We start from the raw sequence: 24,280 nt of genomic DNA on the forward strand, positions 1-24,280 counted from the left end.
ACTGCTGGACATGTAGGGCATGAGCAGGCAGACAAATAATTGTACTGTGGTTATTACAGAAAAACACATGGAAAAGTCATGAAAAGCATATTTAAAAACATTGTAGCTCGAAACTCCCATGTCTTTGGAAAAATATGGAAATCAAAATTCAGGAAGCTCATAGAACCTTTAAAATATTCAAAACAAAGAAATCCTCTCTGAGTACATTATAACCAAACTGGCAAAAATCAGAGACATGGGAAAATTTTACAGTAAACAAGGGAAAATAATATCAAGACATATATAAGAAAAAGTTGGACACTCAGCAGATTTCTCACCAGAAACCTTACATTCCAAAAAAGAACGGAAAGCTATATTTAAAGTGTTGAAAAAAAAAGTTGTCATCAATAAGTCTTATCTTAATTATATATATAAAAAAAACTATTCTTCTGAAATAACTTCTCTCCCACACAAACAAAAGCTAGCAAATTTACCAACACTGACTGGTCTTGCAAGAAATGCTTATGAGAGTACATGGTGGAAACCAGGACGATAAAGAGTGTCATGAAAATGGTAAATTTCTACTCAGATTTGCATAACGTTATAGGAGGTTATGGTAGTGTATGAGCTGCCTCCAAGAGATAGTTACATATACAATAAAGTGAAATGGTATAAAAATCATATCTCATGCAAATGCAAACCAAAATAAAAAGGAGCAACTATACTTACATCAAGTAAAACAAATAAGACAGAAAGAAAACTTCATTATATGATGACAAAGATGTCAATTTATCAAAAGTGTGTATCAATTATAAATATATATGCACTCAACATCAGAACACCTAAAGAGAGAAAAATAGAACACAATAGTGTCTGGAAATTTCAACAACCCTATATCATCAATAGATATATCATTCAATTAGAAAATAAAGAAACCAGACAAACTACACTCTAGGCCAAATGATCCTAGGCAGACATATACAGAACATTCTGTCCAACATAGAGTAGATATCATCTCAAGACTACACGGAGCACTCCTATTGATAGATCACATGCCAAGCAAAAAAATTAAATCTTAGGAAACTTAAGATTGAAATCATACAAAGTGTATTTTCCAGCCACATTGGTATGGAATTAAAATTCACAATATGTGGAATTGAAAGAACATATTCCTGAAAAAAAAAATGGGTAAAAGAAGAAATTTTAAACTTTTTAAAATCTTGGGATAAGTAATAATGGACACAAAGAATATAATATTCACAAGATGCAACAAAGGTATTTCTAATAGGGAAGGTTAGAGCAATAAAAATTCCATATCAAAAATGTGTAAGGATTTCAAATTACTCAAGAAATGAAAAAGGAAACTAAACCCAAAATTACTAGAGAAAGGAAATTAATGCTAGAGCAGAAATAAGCAAAATATAGACTAGAAAATCTAGTCAAAGGGAGTTAAAAGTTGTTTTTTTTTAAAAAGCAAAATTCATAAATCTTTAGCTATACTATGTTAAAAATATAAAAGACTCAAAATCAGAAATGAAAGAAGAGATATAACAATTGACAGTACACAAATACAAAAGACTACAATTGACTACTACAAATGATTATATGTTGGACAATCTAGAAAAAGTGGATAAATTCCTACACACAGAAAATTACCAATGGAGTTTTGAAGATATGGAAAATTTGAACACTAATTATTAAAGAGAATGAATCAGTAAGAAAATATAACCTAACAAAGATCTCTCATATCTGATAACTCAGGTAAATTATACCACAAGGTTAAAGAGGAACTAATACCAATCCTTATCAAACTTTTCTAAAACATTTTAAGGGAGTGAAATAATTTTGAATTCATTTGGGAGGGCAGGATTACTGTGAAGCTAGAAGTAGTCAAGGACATTGAAAGAAAAGAAAATTGTGAATGTAGATGGTAAAAAGGTAAAGACAGACAGTTTTGCAACCAATGGAAAAGTAAATGATTAAGTAAAAGGAAACCCCATGAAATTATTAGAAGATATTTCAGCAGAATCCTCACCATTCAAAATGGAGAGAGATCATATCTCAGTTACTTTTCTCTAATTGCTGGGACAAAACACCTGACACCCAAAATTAAGGAAGGAAAGGTTTAGTTAGCTACTGATCTGTGGAGGATTCAGTCCATAATCAGCTGGCTTCAAGGCAGGGTGGCATGGCACAGCGGCAACAATTCATGGTGGTTGAAGACAGCAAAAGCAACAAGAGCAAAAAGGGGGAACAAGCCTCTCTTCCTCTCTTATATTGTAGGCTGGCTATCCATCCCACGGTGGATGTAGCACTCACAACCATAATCCCAGCATTGGACCATGAATCAACAAAAAGCCCACCCTCTTGACTGCATGAAGCTTTGGGAGGACATCTAGACACAAACCATAGCATTATACACCAAAGACTCATGCACATCAGTATATGCAAAAGGCATTTAGTCCATCTCTAAGAGTTGCCAAAGTCCTAATAGTTTCAGCATTGCTGAAAAGCTCAAGTCCCAAGTTTCCTCTGAGATGTAAGGTACACCTAGCTGTGAGCCCCCATACAAATCAAAAGAAAGTTAAACACTTCCAACATTCAATGGCACAAAATAGACATTTCCATTCCACAAGTTATAAATGGGGTGTACAAAGGAACGAGACCAAAGCAAGTCTAAAATCCAGCAGGGCAAACATTAAATTCTGTAGTTTGCCTCTATCACACTTCCAGTGGTTGTAGCTCCTGTGGCTTCTGTCTTAGGCCAGCTTTGCTCCCTATTTACAGCTTTCCTCAGACATTCCATGTTCCTGGCTTCTCCAAACTTCTGGAGTCTCCACTGGACTGTCGGCTTCACCCTCACAGCTTCACACACTGCCTCCTCAGGGGCAACTGTGTGCCGAAAACCAGTGCCACATGGATGATGCCAGCTGGAGCAGGTCTGCTGCCAGCTGGAGCAGTAGCCAGGCTTTCCTCTCTCTTGGCTGTAGGGACCAAGTGCCTGGATTGCTGTGCACTCTAAATCTAATTCTGAGGAACAAATTTTCTGTGCTGCCACCATTCTGGAACATGGTGCTCTATGGCTCTCTCCTCAAAACAAAGTTTTCACTTTTGAAATTTTGAGGCTGCAAAGGGTGTGTCCTACTGCTTCTTGTGTTGCTCTCAGGCTATCTTTTCTATTTTCCTGTTCCTTCTCAATAGATTTCCTGTGCTCTATTTTTGCAGTCCACAGCTTTACTGGAGCTTCCTTTCTGGCCAAATTCACAATGTTTAAATCCTTCTCCTGAGATCTTTGCTCTTGATTCTCAACATAAATCTGACTAAAAGCCCCCAACATACTACTGCTTCAACATTTGACTGCCTGGAAATTTCTTATACCTGATTAATTAGAGCACCACCCTTAATGTCAGTCTCAGGCAGTCTCTGGATGTAGCAAAATGCAGACAAACTTTCTGCCAAGCCATAACATGCATCATCTGGAGTTCAACAACCATTGCAGTCTTTCTTCCCAGCAGAAACCTCCCAACCCTAATCTTTACTAGCAACATATCTATCTGCCTTCTGATCTTCTGAGCTCTGACCAGAACCTCTTCTATAGTACAGCCTAAAGCATTCCAGCTCTACTTTTTCAGTTTGCATTTCTGAATCATTCCAAACACATCCCACAAGCCATTCCCAAAGGCTCCTGAACCACATGGCCAGGTATAGTTACAGCAATGATCCCACTTCTCTGGTACCAAATTCTGTCTTAAGTGTTATATATTTCAGGTCTATTACTGCATTCCATTACATTTCATAACTTGTTAGAAAAATGTGTTTGATAAAGTTTTCAAACAACTGTGAGAAAGGATTGATTTGAGTGACTGACAAGGTGAGCCACATATAAAGTATGCAAGTGAAGACCGAGTTCTTAATGTCCCCTCTAACATGGTGCAAAGGCAGTAAGCATCTTGTACTTTAGGTCAGTTGTACACAGTGAGAAGACTTCAACTCTCTTAGATGTAAGATTATCATATTTGTTACTCACTCATGATTAAAAATATCAGGATTCTGCCATCTTATTTCTTAGCTACATGAGCTTTCAACCTTACTTGATCATTTTAGTTCCTACTTAAAGGGTTTTGACTTTAACTAGCTTCTCTACTGCTATTTTGGAAATTTGACAGCAGTCATATTTATTCAAGCTTTATATATTTTATCCCTTTTTATATTATAGCACAGACACAGACACAGACATAGACATGGACACTGTTGTTCTTGTGAAGGTTTGGGGGGGAAAGGAAATAGTACCATTTTCCTTTTTTTATTTCTTAGTTTCCTAAAGACTGGTGCTAGTCATTTAGTCATCTGTAAGCCTTGGAACTTATTTTGATCAAATAAATTGAATTCTCAACAATGAGAAGTTATCCATCCTATAATTAATTAAGTGAAAATAACCTATTTTGGGAACCAATTGTTTTGGCTGCTTTTTTCATAATCATTGCATCCATGTTCATGGTTTATAAAGACTTGGTAGAGAAAGATCAAGTCCTGAAAGCATTTCCATGCTTTACAATACTCTGCTGTGTATCAGCTCAGGTGTCAACAGGAACAGGAGTGTGGAATGCTGGCCCTTAAGTTTCACTGCACTTCTATGCTTCATTTTTCTTTCTAATAAATCTTCTCTGCACTACACATAGAATGAAATTATTATTTAATTTCCCTTCTGTTGGATCTGTAATGTTTGTAAATACACTTATTTAACACCTGTAACATGCTAATATTACTTAATGTATTTCTGCATATTTCATTTAAAAAAATCTTCTGCCTTGTTAAGACAGTGGAATATTTCTTGATGGATGTAAGCACCAAAGAAGCCACTTTTCTAGTTAAGCAAGTATTATGACAAAGAGCCAAATGATTAAGAATGCACTGATTTAGCTTCTTGTGAAGTGTGGACTTGGTCAGTTCAGTACCACCTGTATTACCATTGATCTTCATACTGAGTGAAGCAAACTAGAAGGGAATTTAACTCATCCCTTTTTTTCCTTTATCTGAGTAGAAAAAAACAATAAATGATCAATTTGAATTTTAATCTTCTCTAAGTCGCTGAAAAATCTCGTCTATTGGACATGTTAGACTACTGCCTAGTTAAAATGCCTAACATTCTGTAAAAATCAATGAAAAAGAAAGAAGTAGGGGCCAAGGATATAGCTCAGTGGCACAGAGCTTGCCTGTCAAGCACAAGTTCTGAGTTCAATTTCCACTACAAAAAGAGAGAGAGACACACACACACACACACACACACACAGAAAAAGAGAGAGAGAGAGAGAGAGAGAGAGAGAGAGAGAGAGAGAGAGAGAGAGAGGGAGAGAAAGTACTCCTGGCATAACTTCAAAATTTTCCTAAGTTATGATTTTCAGTTACAAAGAACATATGGATAGAATATGGCTGTTCAAAGAACTTTTGCATTCTTCCTTCAATCTGGCAGGTAACACAGTCCTAGAATTCAGGCTTCATTTTTGGTTTCATTACTATTAAATAAATACTTTCATATAAATGGCAACATTTTTCCTCAAAACCTTAATTCAAACATATTCCTTGTATGATGGTTATGTTATGAAATTTTTGTAAGTTCCCTGTGTGAGGGGCTGGAGATTTAGCTCAGCGGCACAGCACCTGCATGGCAAGTGCAAGGTCGTGAATTTGATTCCTGGTACTAGAAAAAAAAAAAAAAGAAGAAACGAAAAGAAAAAAAAAAGAACAACCTGTGTGTAACATTTTCCTGTTGGTATGTGATCCTTTTCATTTAATTTGATTATTTGCTGGTGTTCAGGCCAATAGATTTGTGAATATTCTGTGGATGTGTACAAGTGTAAGTGTACATACCCACATTTTCCAGCTAATACCTCAAATGTGTGATTATTTAATATATACCACACTATGTTTGCACAGAGCAGGGCTTCTATTAGCAATGGGTATTCTTATTTATAAATTTGAAAATCAGTCCACAGAATTTCATTGATGTGAGTTCTTTCTGTTGATCTTTATGTTTTAATATAGAGATTCCTATTTAAGGGCCACACTTCAAAAATAACTATGTCGTTCTAAGTCTAGCAATTTGGAACTACATAAGGGTAAGAAGTGTTTCTGGGAGTGTCTTAATTCATTAATGACCAAGAATTTGATGGCTATAGAGATAGAACGTCATTGAGGAGCAAATGCTACTTGCAGGAGGTGGGCAAGTCTCGTCCATGTCCACTTAAGTTGAGCCTGCGACTCAAGAGCACTGAGCTAACAGTGGCACTGACGTGCTCCAGCCATTACTTTTGAGAGGATTGTTTGTGAGTTAGATGACTATAATGATTAGGAAAAATATTGACATTGTATAATTTATTTGCATTAAAAATGCTTCTTATCTTTTCCTTTCTTTTTGGTTTTTAAATTGCTTTGAAAGACTCTGTCCATTTAAAGTTTAGTTTCAGTTTACGTGTTTTAAAAGCTACCGGAAATTTTCAAGGCATGATGGAATTTTAATGGAAGCCTTGTATAAGCTAAATAAAGCAAAACATAGAGATCTTACTTTTTTAATAGTGCATTCAAGATTATATAATTCGGTTTAAAAATGAAATGTCTAATTTGTAAACTAATATATCAGAGTTATATAAAATAAAATTTTCTGTGTGAGAACTTTCAAAGAAAATGCATTTGATTTTTAATGAATGTTCTGAATGATTTATGATGAATTTGTCTTTCAGTCTATTTTATCTTAATATATTAATAAAAGGTTTGTTCTCACTTTAAAAAAACAAATTCTGTCTTAGTTACTTTCCTTGTTTCTGAGACAAAATACTCAATGCCCAAAGTTAAGGGAGGAAAGGTTTATTTAATGTCAGGGACCACAAATTATAAATTGAGTCTAGGGGATGTTCAAGGCCATCCTCTTCCTGCCCTTTGAACCAGATTGGAACTCGGAAAATTCTTGCTCTTTTCTAATTACAGCTCAAAGCCCTATGGCTAGTGGCTGCTGTGTCACTTACAGGGCAAGGTAAGACCTTCTGAAGATGATAGGGCACCTGAGGAAACTATAGTTTCCTTATTGCCCCATGTCTTGCAAGAATGCTTTGTTCTTCTTACTAGTGCACTATAGTCACCATTACTGTTCCTGGAAAGACTCACTGCTCTTCACCCATTGTCTTTGACACAGATGTAGTCAATATGTACCAATGTTCTGACCTTTTGTTCCTTGTGGCTCCTCAAGGCCTTTTGCACTTTGTGAACAACTAGTCATCCCAGATCCCTGCTGCACCTCTATTCTGTCTCGCTCTTTCTTCCCACAAAGTGCTATAACAGTTGGCAGGAGTTTGGGGACTGTCGGGATCTTTGAAAACTTGTGCCATGGAAAGGGTTTCCATTAATTTAGTTCAAAGTTTTTAGAGAAGCTCACAGATTATAGAGGATTCAGTCCATAGTTGGCTGGCTCCAAGGCAGGGTGGCACATGGCAGAGGGGCAACAGTTTATGGTGGTGGAAGATAGTAAAAGCAACAAGGTTGGAAGGAGGGAGAGGGAGTGGGAGAGGGACATGAGAGAAGGAGAAAGGAAGGGAGGCAGAAAGGGAGAGAGAGAGAGAGAGACAGAGAGACAGAGAGACAGAGAGACAGAGAGACAGAGAGAGAGAGAGAGTCTTTCTATCCTTTATATTGTAGGCAGGCTACCTGCCGTAGGGTGGGTATAGCACCCACACCCCTTAATCCCAGCATTGGACCATGAATCAATCACAAACTCTAGATAAAGCCACTTTTCAAAAGCCCACCCCCCATCACTGAATGAAGCTTTGTGGGAATAACTAGGCACAAACCATAACACAAGACAAAAAGAGTTACGAGGAAGCTGGATGGTTGCACAACACTATGAATATATTTAACACCACTGAATTACATATTTAAAAATGGTTAAAATGGGAATTTTTGTTTTGTGCATTTTACCAGAATAAAAATATTGAGAAAGACATGTTGGTTAATATAGTATCAAAATGAAAATAATCTTAAAATTTTCTTTTTAAAATTTGAATGTATGTAGTTACCTGTTCAGGACCACAGATGGTACCATCTTGTACAAATGTTTCATCTCTGTCTTCAGGGTGAAGATACGTAGATAATGATGCAGTCCTAACTACCTTCCTTACAGTTTTAGATGTAGTTACACATATTTCATCTCGAACATGTGTGTAAATCACAGATAAATTTACACGTGATACTAATTCTTTATGTGGCCACATACAAACTAATTTTCCACATAAAGCATTTCTAGAAACACAAGGGAAAATTATTTTATCATTCACTGATATAACAGATAGCCAATAACATATGTTAATAAATAACACTGGTTCCGCACTGTTAAGAAAATAAGCAGTTACGTCCTTCTCTGTTTCTCCTAAATTGTTTACTCTCTCTTAGTTCCCTACCTAATATTAAAATATAGTTTACTCTTATTCAACCTAGCAGACAGCTGAGTTGAAAAGAATGCTTTACTAATTTAAATACATATTTCAATCATTTTCTCTCATTAAATGTTTTTATCAATGACTTACAGCACTCCTTTTGGTTTATGAGGAAATTTAGCAAGTGAAAAACTAGCAATTGTTAGACCTTGATTGCTTTTTTCTGCCCTATTCTAGCTTCTGAAATCTGAGCAAATGATCACTGATCTTTAATTTTTCATAAAGAAAAAGAGGATAAGTAATTTTTGCTAAATAAATTTGATGTATGTTAGTACATATTTGTAATCAGTACCTGCCACATATAAACTGCCAAACACAATGTCTAGCTAATTACAACCATAAATAGAAGCTTATTTGTATGGCCAGCATTATAAGCACTGAACACAGTATGTTCATAGGTAGTGAAATACAGTTCAGATCATGTAACAAAGAAAATCTGAAAAAATATATCATTTTACTGAGCAAATGATATATTCTAGGATTTTAGTAATCTATAACCTGCATTCCTAACAAAATTATAATGTTTAAATACATACCGAATGTTACATTGAAACTTGCCACAGTTTCCATATCTATCTCCCTCGGAATTTATTTCATCAAAACAAGCAAAAGAAGCACCTCTAGAGTCTAAAATAAACATCAACAAAACTTAAGTAAAATATAATGCAGAATTCAAATTATAGAAATAAAAGAGAGGGTCTGAAAATTATAGTATGACTACTAAGTATCTTTGTGATTTCCCAGAAAAAACGTTCTGGGGTTAGATTTGAATTAAAAAGAGAACTCCTGATTTTAAGCCTGGTGGATTTGTTCTCTATCAAACATAAAGTAAAGAGTAATATTATGAAATGATTCTGTACTTTTAGGATGATAAGCAGCTGTAGTCCTCTATTTCCTCTACATTGCTTACTGTCTTAGTTTCCTACTTAATATAAAAATAGATTCTACTCTTTTTAGTAGTATTCAGGATGCAATATGGATAACCAACTCAAAAAGCATCTCCTTGTTCCATACCATAGTCTTCATCTCTGTTCCTTAGAATACTAATAATCATTAAATAAGAAGTACTACATTTTAAAATTAGAGATCAGTGGCCATCTGCTGTAGCCCTTGTACATATTTAGCTATGTGTAGTTTTTAAATTATGAAAAAATTAAAAAACACATAATGACTGCCCCTATCACTTTGGACATGGTAGTTTTTTTTTTTTAAATAAAAGGAGGAAGAAAACATTAACAGACAGACAACATTTTACAACATAGCAAAAGAACAGTACAGACAATACAGAATTACAAACAAAGTGGTAGGGAATTAACAATGGTTGTTGTATTACATATTGGTATCTTCAAAGTGGCTTCTCATGAAAACAGATATAGAAATGCAATACTGATCAACCAAGGACATGGTAGTTTAAACTTGGTTTGCATTGATTATGTTAATCACTTGGAAAAAGAACTGGGACATTTTATTGTTACCACTAGTGATTGACAAGGGAGTTCTCTTGCACAATTTCATAAATTTTCATACTTTGAGAATGGATCTGTACATTTGACTTTCCTAAAAGATACAATCCACACAAGGACAGAATATTATAAAATAGACTGCTGTCATCAGCCAGTTTTTTTCACATCGAGGACACTGTAGCACTGAGCTACATTCCCAACCCTTTTTATTTTTTATTTTGAGACAAAGCTTTAAGTGGGACTTGAATTTGCAATTCTTCTGTCTCAGCATCCCTTGGTGCTAAGACAGCAATTTTTTCTCTCTCTTTTGAAAAAGTCTAGTCTTAAGGTCATACAAAAAGTCATGAGTTTCGGTTTGCTTTGCTGTAATCAAAACATTGGCTTGGTTAAACCTAATTTAAACTTTCTGGTTCTCCCAAATTATAATGTAAGCCACAATTTGCAAATCAGGTTGAGCAAAAACTAAATAATCAAAATAAGTATATCTTCATGCAATCGTTTCTGAAAGATCAAAATTAGCACAAGAAACATCCCTGATGATCAAAACACTAAAATTATAGATAGGCATAGGTCATCTGTTTTATGATCCTCCTACTCAGCTCAACAGGAGTAGCCCTTTCCAATCATCCAGTGCTTATGCCATGAGACCCAAGTGCTTTGTCTGCATTCAGCCACAGCAGCCTTCACCTGGAATAGTTGCAGCAGCCTGCTCATCTGTGGAGAAGGGACATTCTTTAGTTCCTCTTTCAATGTATTGCCTCAGGCCTGACCAAGCCATGATTGTTGGGTTCTGGAGGAAGTCTAGGAAAAGCATTGGTGGAAAGGAAAAGATTGCAGAACCTGTGTCCCTGTGAAAAGCCATGGGACAACACTAGATGCTTTGCTGAGATATGCCCGAAGGAATGATAACATGATGGCTAACTAAGTCAAGTCTGTTTCTGTGGTAACTGAGTTTTATTGTCCTTGCTAAACTTGTTGATATCCTCCCATTTGTAATAGCTGCATCCTTTGTACTTTCTCAACAAAAGGTTACTGAAATTGGTGATCAGGGCTTCAGTCCAAAAGGCTGCTAGCCTCCTGATCCCAGAATTTTTGCCTCTCTTGTTTTTCTTCTTTCTCTTGCTTTTCTATTCATCTGCAGGTCCCTTGTGTTTGGGACCTGTCACCTTGGACAGAAATGGATTATAGACCAACATATTGGTACACCAAACAGGAACCTGAGAAGGAAAGCAGTCTTCAAGACTACAGAAAGCAAATTAATTCAGTGCTCAGTGGACCCAAGAAGAGTTCACGGGTAGGTAAAGCACAGTCTCTGGGATTGTTTCATCAGAGTTACTATGGGAAATATTCTGGCTCAACAACAAGGGAATCTTATTCTTTTACATGTTTGGGCTTTGTGTAATTTGATAACTGTGACTTTAGAGTCCATCCAATCTGAATCAGAATAGGAGATCTTGGAAGACATGAGAAATGAAAAAAAGCAAAGACAACTTTGATTCTGAATCAGATAATAGTTTACCTGAGGAGACTCTACTGCTTCAGGGTCAAGGACCACCTCAGCAGGAGTACTCTGAAAAAAGAGATCGAGGAAGATTTCAGTAAATGGAAAAATATTCCTTGCTCATGGATAGGAAGAACCAACACTGTGAAAATGGCCATACTCCCAAAACTGCTGTATAGATTCAGTGCAATTCCATTAAACTACCATTAGCATACCTCACAGATCTTGAGAAAATATGCCTTAAATTAATCTCGAACCAGAAGAGACCCAGAATAGCAAAAGCAATCCTGGGCAACAAGGACAAGTCAGGTTGAATCACAGTCCCTAGCCTGAAATTATACTATAAAACTACTGTAATAAAATCTATCTGGTAATGGCTAAAAAACAGGCCTGAGGATCAGTGGAACAGACTGGAAGAAACAGCCACAACCAAAAACACACTCAGCCACCTAACCTTTGATAAAGGGGCCGAACAAACTCACTGGAAAAACGATAGCCTCTTTAATAAATGGTGCTGGAAAAATTGGCTTGCCACCTGCCCAAGGCTGAAAATAGACCCAAGTCTATCACCATGCAACAAACTCAGGTCAAAATGGTTCACAGATCTCAATATTGAAACAGAAACACTAAATCTATTGGAAGAGAAAGGTAAAAACCTGGAAGACATAGGGGTAGGCAGAGAGTTCATGAACAAAAACCAAACTTCACGTGAAACACTTGAAAGAATCAGCAACTGGGATCTTATCCTACTGAAGAGTTTCTGCACATCTAAAGAAATCACCAGCAGAGTAAAAAGAAAACCCACAAACTTGGAAAAAATTTTAGCTGACTGTCCCTCAGACAAAGGGCTTCTACCTAGTACATATAAAGAATTAAAAAACATCAGCCCCCCCATTCAAAGACCCAATCCTAAAATGGGCAGCTGAGATGAATACACACTTCTCAGATAAAGAAATACAAATGGCAAATAAATACATAAGAAAATGTGCAACATCATTAGTCATTCTAGAAATGCAAATTAAAACAACACTGAGATTTCATCTCACCCCAATAAGAATGGTTATCATTAAGAAATCAGTGAATAACAAATGCTGGCGAGGCTGTGGAGAAATAGGAACTGCTGATGGGAATGCAGACTAGTGAAACCACTGTGGAAATCAGTTTGGAGATTCCTCAGCAAACAAGGTCTAGAGGTCCCATTCAACACAGTTATTCCCCTTCTAGGTATTTTCCCAGAAGAACTGAAAACATCATGTCATAGAAATATATGTGAACCCATGTTTATAGCAGCACAATTTGTAATAGCTAAATCATGGAAGCAACCCAAAAGTCCGTCTACTGAGGAATGGATAAACAAATTGTTGTACTTTTATATAATGAAATATTACTCAGCTATAAAGAAAGATAAACTTGAGGCTTTTATAGGTAAATGGTCACAACTAGAGATCATACTCATAAGCGAAATAAATCAAACCTGCATGTGTAAGCAATGTATTGTCTCACTAGTATAAGAACCTGAAAGAGTGAATAAAAATTAGGAGGTATGATAGACATTGTGAAATGAAAGGAAACTGCTCAAAAGTAAAGAACAACTGGGATGAGGGAAAAGAGAAAAGAAAGGGAAAATTATGTATATATGTATATGCAGGATAGCTAACATTGTTGTACTACTGACTTCTATTGCTTTATTGGAAGGAACTGTTAATGATTAATTATTTGATCAACATTTCATGTTTATATTTTTTTCGTGATTAACGATTTTGAAGTTATCAATATGTAATAAAACAACCATTGTTAATTTCTTGTCATCTTGTCTGTAATTCAGTATTGCTCATGTTATTCTTGTGCTATTTTGTAAATGGATGTCTGTTTGTTAATATACTTTCATTCTTTTACTTTTAAAATTAGAAAAATAAATAAAATAGAATTTAATAATAGACTGGAATAATCAAATTTTAGAACTAAAAAGAAAATTATAGTCATTACCGCCTCCTAGTAACTCTTGACACTGTTTGTCATGAGTCCGACATGTTCCCGAAAAACAGAAGGCTCCACCTGAGTCACAGGAGTGCCCATCATGTGCATAAGTGTCAGGTACACAGTCTCCCTGTTGTCCATTGCAGTATTCATCGAAATCACAGTCTGCATCCACTGATGGCCTACAAAGTACATTGGCTTTCTTTATCTAGGAGGAAAAAGGGACATGAAAAATATTACTTATCAATATTATTTCAATTTTCTTTGTATTTCCTCCTTAAATTTCCAACCACTTTTTTCTAAGTTGATAAGAACAATAAGAAAGTGAAGTTTTCCTGTCACCTACTGAAGCATCACATGGAATTTTAGGTGATTGAGTTTCCTTACATGAAACAAAGGTTAATATTTTTGAGAGAGTGCTGAGGAATTCAAAGATGAGCATACTGGCATAAAAGAAAGAAAATAACACTGTTTATTTAACATACCATATGGTAAACTACAAGCCCCAATTCTTCATGGCTACTATTATTATCTTGTACAAAGTAAGTTAAATTTTGTCTAGTTTCCAAAGGTCCTAGAGATCCAGAATATATAACCACATTCACCTTCCCCAAATGAGTTTCTTTGTACTTTTTCTTGAGTTGTTGATAAGTACGTGCCACCTATAGCAAATGTTACACAAATTCTGCAAGTTATGGATGAGGAAACAAACAATAATTTATCTGTGTCACCCAAGGTGATGGCACTAACACTGAACTCAATATCAGGGACTAAAATTGTTTCTTATGAAAATAAGTAAAAATACCATAAGACAGTATTGTTTATTCAGAATTTGTTTCCCTTTACAAATTTGTCCAAAGTCAATCTTTTATTTTAACTTTATAAAAATACTTATGAATACTCAATCCCTCAAGTGCTCTCACAGCGAAGCTTTATTGTCTATTAGCTCTTCCATTAATGACCAGAGAACTTTCTGTGGGTTATTTTGAACTTGCATGGCAGTCATGCATTTAGAATTTTTTAAAGTTATATTTCATGGTGACAGACGTTAAATAAATTAAATCATTTTTGTTCTTATGCTCATGTTGGAAATATTTCTTTCCTTGCTTCTCTGATGAAAACCTATTGGCCCTAAACTTTAAAATTACTGGTTTTGTTGCTGAGATTTTTTTTCTTCATAATTTACTTTTTAAAAAAAATTCTTACAAAGACTCTCAGTCTATACATGTTTTATCTAATTAATGGTCAAGATTCTGTCCCTTTCCATAATTGGACCAGTGAAGGACTGCACAGTAGACACTACTATATCTGTTAGAGGACTCATAATTTGGGCTATGTTGCTACCCACGAGATAATGGACTAAACTCACTGAAACTGTGAGCCAAAATAAACCACAACTTCTTTAAGTTGTTCATGTTGTGTATTTCGTTCCAGTTACAGGAAAATGCTTAGTGCAGGAAAACAGAACTGAATGTGATCAAAATAAGATTGTTTTAATCAGAGAAAACTTTTGAGAATGTATACACATCATTAAAAATTTTCAAAAGTGAATTTTCTTGGTTATATTTTATTACAACTCTTTCAGCCACAGAAATTCTGATATTCACTAAATTGTGCTGTTTTTCTATTTAAATTGTACTTGTAAGCAGTCTCTCATTCACCTTCAATTTCATTTTTTTTCAGTTTCCTCCATATAATAGTTCAAAGCAGAAAGCATTTTCCTGGAATTTCTTCTGGATTTTATAAAACCTTAATTTAAAAAGTATATTCTTCCTCCAGTCTATGAATGTTTGCTGTCTATCTTGCTCAGGGTTTTTTCTCAGGATCCAGTAATTTATACTGAGCATAGGTAATTAGTTAGAACTTCTTTAAGATGGTGTTAATAAAGAGAGAATGAGGGAATGAATGACTGCAATAAATAACTAAATGAATTTCAAAGGAGAAAAGAATTTTATGAGAAGATATTAAGATGAATTTAGCTAACAAAAAAGCTAACCTGACCTCCTGACCCCATATAAGTTACACTAATAGGAAAATGATGCAAAAAATTGATGTAAAGGTATGTTGGCCATAGAGAAATTTCACAGAGTACCCCTGAAGATTTGTAATGTCTATATATATGTAAATCAAGATGAGAAAAAATTATCAGACATTATGGACAAAGGAAAATAAGAAATGATGGGTTGTTGAATAAAGTGTGGAATTGGTCCAATTCTGCACGATTACAATGTAGGGGAAAGGGTTCAACAGCATACTGGTATGTTTTCCATCTCCTTGAAACTCTTCAAGAAACTGAATGCTACATTGCTATCAAATACAGATTGTTTTTTACCTGGCAATCTGTTGTACAACATGCTCCAGAGCCACATTTTGCACCTTTTTTTTTCCTACATGTTGTAGGATCACAGCATTTTTTATGTGTACAATTCTATAAGGAAAAGATAAATGTTAGCTAATCACATTTGATTGAGTACCATAAAAAAGAGCACAGTGCATGACTTTACAAAGTATAGTAACAGAATTCACGGTTTCAGGAACCCCATTATTTTTATACTGTATTTGATTTATAGAAGTCAACATCTCATTCCGTAACTTGGAAAGGAAACGTGCTTCTCTACATTCTATATAATATGAACAATAATGATACACTGAAGAAGAGCCTAGGGGAAATTAGATGCTTTGTTAATTATATTCTCTTTAAACATTTTTACATTTTATATTTTATGTCATTTATATTTTCATTTTATTTAATAAATATTATCAACTATACTATTTACATACAAATCCCAAGTTTAAAATATTTTAGTAATTTCCCATAAAATAGCAAATGTTTACTACAGTTGCTCTTTTTCTAATGCCTCCACTTTACCTTATTAGAAGAGATGAAAAACTAGAGATTCTCAAACTGCACCAATAGGTAACCACTAGTCAAGTGTAGCTATTTAAATCTAAATGAACTAAAATTAGATGAAATTAATAATTTAATTGCTCAGCCTCATGAGATACATTCATTACAAGTGTGCACTAGCCACATGTGGTGGGGGGATTATGCACTGGGCATAGAACAGTTCCATTGTAAAGAAAGTTCTATTGTCAAGCATGACACTACAGAATTTACGAAAGAATGTGTATTTTTTGAAATATTTTTAATTTATGTATCGCAACTATCATATCACTTTCATAAGTTAATTTACTATAGTCAATAGGGATGATTCATTATCAAATATTAAGTCAAGCTTGCATTTACGAAATAAGCTCAGATTTATCTTGCTAATCTGTTAGGATTTCTGCACCTAGATTCAGGAGTGGGCATAGCCTCTTAATGTTCCTTTGCACCATGAGAATCTCAAGATTTCTTTATATCAAGTTTATAGTAGCTTCACAAAGTGAGTAAGGAATTGTCAGAAGAAATGTTTATTATTTTTTATCTAATCTTCATAATAATTTTCTTGTGCATAGGTAATTCAGAAGTGCCCTTTTTACTTTGTAAATATTGGGGTTTTCTAGCTATTTTAATGTTATTGATTTACAGTTTTAATGCAATATGCTAGTACCTGTTGGTATGGATACAAAATATATTTGATGCATACTGTTGAGAAATAAAAGCAAATTCCAGAAAATGCATAGGGTATTATATTTTTTATGCTTGATATTTCATCATAGAATTATCCCCCATATTTCCATACACACATATTCATAAATATATAATAAAGGCCTGAGAAGGCATATAACAAACTAATAACACTGAGGACCTTAGAAATGGTCCCAAGGGGGAACTGTGGTATTATCTGTAATATTAAACTTTTTATACTAATCATATCTTTGCATATTACTTATGAAATTAAAAATAGCTACTTCAAAGTATAATAAATTTCTGCCAGGCACTGTAGTAGATGCCTCCAATCCCAGCACTTGGGAGGCTGAGGCAGGAGGGTTGCCATGAGTTCATTGTCAGTCTGGGCTACGCAATGAGTTCAAGATCATCTTGAACTATATATTGAGGACTTGTCTCAAAAGACAAACAAACAAACATGTAAATAAGTAACATGTAATAAATTTCAAACAGATTATCTCTTCTAATCTTTAGAGCTAAGATTTGACCCAGGACCACCTGAACAAAGATTGGGAAAATTCCTAAAATATTTAGTATGTTTATTGCCAAGTGTTTTCAAACAAGTCATCAATTTATACAGAAGCTCTTTTTACATAGGTTTAATCATTTGAAATTTGTCAAAATTACCTGAATAGGGGCTGGGGATTTAGCTCAGCGGCAAAAAGCGCCTGCCTGGCAAGTGCAATGTCGTGAGTTTGGTTCCCAGTACCGGAGAAAAACCAAAAAAAAAAAAAAAAAAAAAAAAAAAAAAAAAAAATTACCTGAATAATTTTTGTAAATTTTTCAGTTAAAAATAATGTGTACTCAGTAGCTCTAGAGAAATGCTCTCCATATTTTAATTAGGTCATTTTAAAATTATGCAGTTCAAATATTGTATTTATTTTTTAAACTTTTTCTAGTGCTTATTGCTGCATGTCGGTCAAAATCTCCTAGAATGATTATTAATTTGCCAGCTATATTTGGATGATTTTCAATTTAGAATTGCCATATATCCTGGAGTCTGGAACTGGCCTGTTCTAGTTTTCAAGGGTCAATTTTTAAATTTTCAGGAATTTTATACACTAGTTTCTAACAAAACCATTATTAAAAGTTGAATTACTTACTTTTCAATTGTTATTTATATTAAAAACAAAGAAGTAAATATTAAAAACTCTTCTGTTTTGACTTAATATTCTTTATCTTTCTGACATAAAGTTTTTAAATTTTTAGTTTCATACACACATGTAACTTTATTTAGTTGTTTTGAGACAGCTTCACTATGTAGTTCAGGCTGGCCTTGAACTGATTATGTAGCCCAGGCTGGCCTTAAACTCACAATGACCCTCCTCCTCAGGCTTTTGAGTGGTGGTATTATAGCGTGAGCCACCACGCCCAGTTTCTATGACATATTTTGATCACATTTATCCCATTATGTACCCTTATACCTTCCTACACTTTTCCTATATTCCCTTACTCCTGTCTGATGATAGTATTTCTTCTACTTTTATGACATCTTTGTTTATTGTTTGTTTTAGATTGCTCTACTAGGGAAAACATGATAATTTTTAAAATCTAGTTTATTTTGCTTAACATTTTCCAGTTCTATTCATTTTCCTGTAGGTGATATAATTTTTTCTTCCTGGCTAATACCACATTTTGTTTATCTGTTCACCTGTGGATGACACAGGCTAATTCTATAGGTTGGCTATTATGAATTATATTACAATGAATGCAAGCCTCCACATAGTATGCTAACTTTAATTCCATCAGATGGGTACCAAGGAGTGAGACAGCTAAGTCATATGGTGGTTCTTCTTTTTAGTTTTTTGAAGACCCTTCCATAGGAACTTATTAATTTACATTCTTACTAACAGCCCTGAGGATGTCACCCCACATCCTTGCCAGCAGTCTCTTTTTAATTGTTTATACTCTTTATGAAAGCCAATTGGACTGAAGATGGAATGTGCATTACTTTTGATTTTGATTTCCTGAAAGGCTAAAGGTAGTGAACTTTTTTAATATACTTATCATCCATTTGTTGATTGGACTGTTTGGGGGCTTTGTTTTGGTGTTAAATTTTTTGAGTTTGTTATACATTTGAGTTTGTAATCCTCTGTTGGAAGATGGATTTATGTGTCTATTTTTGTTCCAGTAATATGCTGCTTTTATTGCTAGGCTCTGTACTATATTTTGAAATTGGTTATCAGCCACCCAGCCTTCTTCTTTTTGCTCAGGACTGTTTTGGCTATTCTAGGTCTTCTGTATTTCCATATGAATTTTAGGATTGTTTTTTCTAGTTCTTTTAAGCAAGTCATTGGTATCTTGATGGAGATTGCATCAAGTCTGTCGATCATGTTCAGTAATATGGCCATTTTGACAGTATTATTTCTGTGCATCCATAAACATTGGCAATTTTTTCCATTTTTTAAGTGTCTTCATCAATTTCTTCAATGTTCTGGAATTTTCATCAGAGAGAACTTTCACCTCCTTGGTTAGGTTGATTTTGAGAGAAGGTGTTTGGTTTTTTAAGTGTTGTGAATTGGATTGGTGTCTTGATATCTTTCTCAGCTAGTTCATTGTTGGGGTATAGAAAAGTTATTGATTTCTTATTTTTGAATTTGTATCTTACTATCTTTCTGAATTTGTTTTTCAACCCTAAATGCCTTTGGTGAAGACTTTAGTCTTCTTCTTTTTTTTTTTTTTTTTTGGTTTTTCTCCGGTACAGGGAAGACTTTAGTCTTCTATGTGCAAGATTCTATTATCAGCCAGTGAGGATAATTTCACTTTTCTTTCCTATTTGTAACCTTTTATTTCATTTTCTTGCTTAATTGCTGTGCCTGAAATTTCAAGTATTACATCGAACATGACTAGTGAATGTAGACTTTTTGCTTTGATCCTGATTTTAGAGGAAACATTGTCATTTTTTTGCCCAATAAGTATAATATTAGCTATATATTTGTCATTTGTTAATTGTATTATATTAATGTATACTCCTTTTCTATGTATCTAATTTCATCAGGGCTTTTTCTAGGAAAGGATGTTGAATTTTGTGAAAAAATGTTTTCTGTATCAAGATGATCATGTGGTTTGTATCCTCGATTCTATTTATGTAGTGTATTACTTTTATTGAATGCTGTATGTTAAAACTATCCTCACATCCCTGAGATGAAACTAATTTTATCATGGTGTATGATTTCCTTAATATGCTGCTGAATTTAGTTTTTAGGTGTTCTATTAATATTGTTGTACTATATTTCTCAAGGATAATAGAACATAGTTTTTTGGTTATGCTTTTTTTTCTGGTTGTGGTGTCAGGGTGATAATGACCTCACAGAATGAGATTAGAAGTGCTCTTTTTCTTGCTATTTCATGGACTATTTTGAATAGCCATAGTTCGTTAAAGTTCTGGTAAAACTCAGCAGTGAGTCCAAGTCACTCTAGGATCTTTCTGTTGGGAGACTTCATTACTGCTTCCTTTTCCATTTTCTTGCCTGTAATTGACTGATTCAGGTTTTGAATCCTTTTGGCTCAGTTTTGGTAAGCCATATGTCACCAGAAATTTGTCCATTTCCTTTATATTCCCCAATTTAATGGAACATAGCTTTGCAAACAGTCCCTAATAATCCTCTGGATTTCAGAGCTGTCTGTTGTAATCTCCCCCTTTCATCTCTAACTGTATTAATTTAGTTCTTCTCTCTTATTCTTTTGGCTAGTTTGGCTAACAGTTTATCAAACTTAAGCTTTCGAAAAAAACATTTCTTTTCTTCATTGATCTTTACATTGCTATTTTAGTCTCTAGTCCATTAGACTCAACTCTAGTCTTTATTATGTCTTTCCTTCTATTGAGTTTGTTTTGTCCTTTTTCTAACAACTTGAGATTCATCATTAGGTTGAGATATCTCTGATTTTTTATATAGGCATTCACAGCAACTTTCCTCATGCAATTGCCTTGACTGTATCCCAAAGATTCTTCTATGCTGTGTATTTCTATTTTTGATTCTAAGAATTTTTTAATTTCCCATTTGATTTCCACTTATCATTAAAAAATCATTCAATGTTGTATATTTATATGATTTATGTTGTTTTTCTTGTTTTTGTTGTTAATTCAGTTCATTATGTTTTGATAAGCTGCAAGAAAGTATTTCATAATTTTATAATTGTTAGGACTTTATAGTCTAAAATATGATCTATTTTGGATAAAATTCCATGACTTTAGAGTCACTTTAAAGTCACAAGAGTTTCTCTCTTGCAGCTTTCAATGTTCTTAATTTGTTCTGTACCCTTAGCATTTGAACTCTAATGTCACGTAGGGAAGTTCTTTTTTTGTCATACTTTTTTGAGGTTCTGCATGAATCCTGTGCTAGTTGTCTACATCTTTCCCAAGACTTAGAAAATTTTCTGCTATTATTTCACTGAATCAGTTTTCTATGATTTTAATCTGTACTTCTGCACTCTTTTCTACACCAACAATTCACAGCTTTGGTTTTATAAACATGTTTCAGAGTTCTTGGATGTTTCCTTCATAATTTTTAATTATCTCTTTATTCTTATATAAGTGTGATCATTTTCAAGCCTGACTTCAAGCCCTGAAATTGTCTTCGGCTTGCTTTATTTTATTGGCAAAATTTCCACTGGTTTTTAAATTTGACCTATTAAGCTTCTCATTTCTAAGATGTCTGTTTGTTTTTCAGAATTTCCACTTGACTCCTTCATACCCTGCAGCATGTTCCTTAATACATTCAATTACCTATCTATATCCTCTTTGAAGTTAAGGATCCTCCTAAAAATCAAGTTTTGAAAATCCTTTGTCTTGTATTTCATCCATTTTGATATCATTGCATTCAGTTACTAATAAGTTATAGATTGGAAGAGTAATGTTGCCTTGTTCTTTTAATGTTTCTTGAGTTTCTATTTTGAGATTTGGACATCTGTTGGGATGTCTATCTCTTCTACTTTTATGGAAGTGTGTTCTTAGTGAAGCAGCCTTCTTTTGAAGTCCCAATCCCCAGTACTGCTCAGAAGAGAAATCAGGCTTTAGTAATGACATAAACACACAGAAAAACCACATATTGAAATGCAACCACAACCAATTAAAAGTTACAACTATTCCACCAGTGACAAGAGAAAAGATAAGGGCAGTGTAGTGGATTGACAACTGGTGGTCAATTTATAACACCCAGCTGAACTGAGTAAGTGTGGTGCTGGGAGTGGGAGGCTGGGAGTGGGATTGTTGCCAGCAGCATTAGAGCAAAGTGGGAGAAGGAGTGAGGCTGTTGGAAGCTGTTCAGAAGCTGTAAGGAGCTTTTGGTTCTCTTTGAGGAGCTTGTCATGCTGGCTTTCCTGATGAACCCGACCGTTCTCATCTTCCAAGGAGCTCAGGACCTTGTTACTAAGAATGGCCTCAGTTCACTTTGAGAAGCTCTGTTCCTCACTTTGAGCATCGCTTCCTGACCCTGGAAGGCAAGATTGTGCACTGCTCAGTCTCCTGGAGAAGCTTGTCATGTTGGTTTTCCTGATGGGAACTCAACTTTCCTGGTCATCAGAGGAGCTAGGGACCTCACTGTTCCTAAGGATGGCTATGGTACTTCTCGGGGGAGCTCTGGTTCTTATCTTGAGTGTCACTTCCTGGCTTCACTGTAGATCCTTCAGCCTGCTGGCACAGATCTTTCATCCCAGTGGCACAAACTTTCTGGATTCCACCAATGACCTTTGGGTCTTCCCAGGTCAAATCTGTGAAACAGGCCTGCATGAGACATTGTCATGGGCTCTAGGCCTCTAGCTGGACTCATACAAGGCATTGTTATAGGCTCTAGATCTTCATCTGAACTCATGCAGGACATTATCATGAGATCTGGGCCCTCCGCTGGATTCTTTGGTCTTTAGTGTGTAGATAGATTTCCTGCACTCTCTGGTATATAATTCTTTGGGTGACTATTATAAATAATCTTATAAAACATGTGTCCTGTATTATATTGTTTCTCCTTGCAAAAACCCCAAACCAATGTAGAATAAAAGACTATATTAGTAAAGTTTGAAAATGATAATAATAAAAAATAGTAACATGGATAGGGTAAGGAAAAGGAAAAATGAAAGAAGCAGCAAGATTTTAAAAAGGATGGCAGGTCCATGGCAGGTCAGTGGTGTGTCATCTGTATTAGGACTGCTTTTACTTTAGAGCTTTTGCTGTTCTCTTTTGTGCACTCAGAGCCACTGCTGTGCCCACATAGTTTTGCAGCACATGGCCTGGTTAAGTGCCCTACTCATTCCATCCACCCAAGGATACAGCAAATGTCCAAGCAGAGCCATAGCCCAAGACATACAGAAATCTGGGTACAGCAAACAGACTACTGAGTTCTGTACTGCAGGGGGACAACAACAGGAACCAAGTCATCTTCTGGGCTTGATTCTGTCACATTCAGACAGGGCCACAGCAGAATACCTTTGGGATGGTCCTCACACCTTGCCAGAGAGGGACGAGGGGCTTCCACAGCCAGGGCTGTCTGAACCTCTCAGACAGTCTGCAACTAACTCTCCTCATCTCCACAACTGTCCGCTATAGCTATCTCCCATCAAGTCATGGCAGCAGGGTGTCCTTGGGACCCTGAAGTGAGGATGTGCTATAAAATCTGATTTCCACAGTGCCTTTGTCTCAAACAGTAAGCCCCTCTGAAGGTGGTTTCTGATTTTACTATTCTGAGAAATGGTGATGCTTCAGTGGATTTCTTCTGCAAAGCTAGGCTGCCATGCAAGTAAAGTCCCTTTCAGAATAAATCTTCAGAATAAATCAGGCTTTCAACTTGCAATGACAGGAGCTAGGGCTGCTGGCCCACGGTTTATCAGTAGGCTGCCAGCTTTCTCCAAGTAGACCTTTGTACACTTGGGAGTCAGCATCATACGTTTCTCTGTGCTGCCTTTATGTTTCTGGTGTTTTTAGCTTTCCTGTCAGGTGTCTCTTGATTCATGGAGCTCTTCTTGTTCTCTCCTTAGAATGTAGTTTCTCCTTTGTAACTCTTAACTCATCTCAGTTGCAGAGTCACACAAAGGACTACTCTATTCCACCATCCTACTACCACTTTCCATATTCCAACATTTTACTTACAGACTTGCCTTGAGATTATCTATTATTTATTTTTGGCCACAATACTGTATGATGTTCTCTCACTACTCACACCTTTCCAACTCTGAATTCAGTAGTCTTAGATTTGTCACTTAAAATCAGCTGCTGTGGAATATTTACAAATAGGCATTTGGAAGATGCTACAAATCAGGGTTTCATTTACATCTTTGT

At 35.2% G+C, this 24,280-nt stretch overlaps 1 protein-coding gene across 4 annotated transcripts in view; it reads right to left on the bottom strand.

Annotated features, from left to right (window-relative positions):
• Nucleotides 1–24,280, bottom strand: part of LOC102021276 (disintegrin and metalloproteinase domain-containing protein 5-like) — a 119,635-nt gene that overhangs the window by 44,675 nt on the left and 50,680 nt on the right. For all 4 annotated transcript variants that reach the window (XM_013507719.1, XM_005410549.2, XM_005410548.2 and 1 more), the window contains 4 exons: nucleotides 15,733–15,828; nucleotides 13,410–13,608; nucleotides 8,996–9,086; nucleotides 8,043–8,265 (listed from right to left, as the gene is read on the bottom strand). In XM_013507719.1, the coding sequence (XP_013363173.1) occupies nucleotides 8,043–8,265; nucleotides 8,996–9,086; nucleotides 13,410–13,608; nucleotides 15,733–15,828 (609 nt within the window). The remainder of the gene's footprint in view (nucleotides 1–8,042; nucleotides 8,266–8,995; nucleotides 9,087–13,409; nucleotides 13,609–15,732; nucleotides 15,829–24,280) is intronic.

The sequence above is a fragment of the Chinchilla lanigera genome, unplaced genomic scaffold (assembly GCF_000276665.1).
Source record: "Chinchilla lanigera isolate Chin_1 unplaced genomic scaffold, ChiLan1.0 scaffold00135, whole genome shotgun sequence".
Lineage (NCBI taxonomy): Eukaryota > Metazoa > Chordata > Mammalia > Rodentia > Chinchillidae > Chinchilla > Chinchilla lanigera.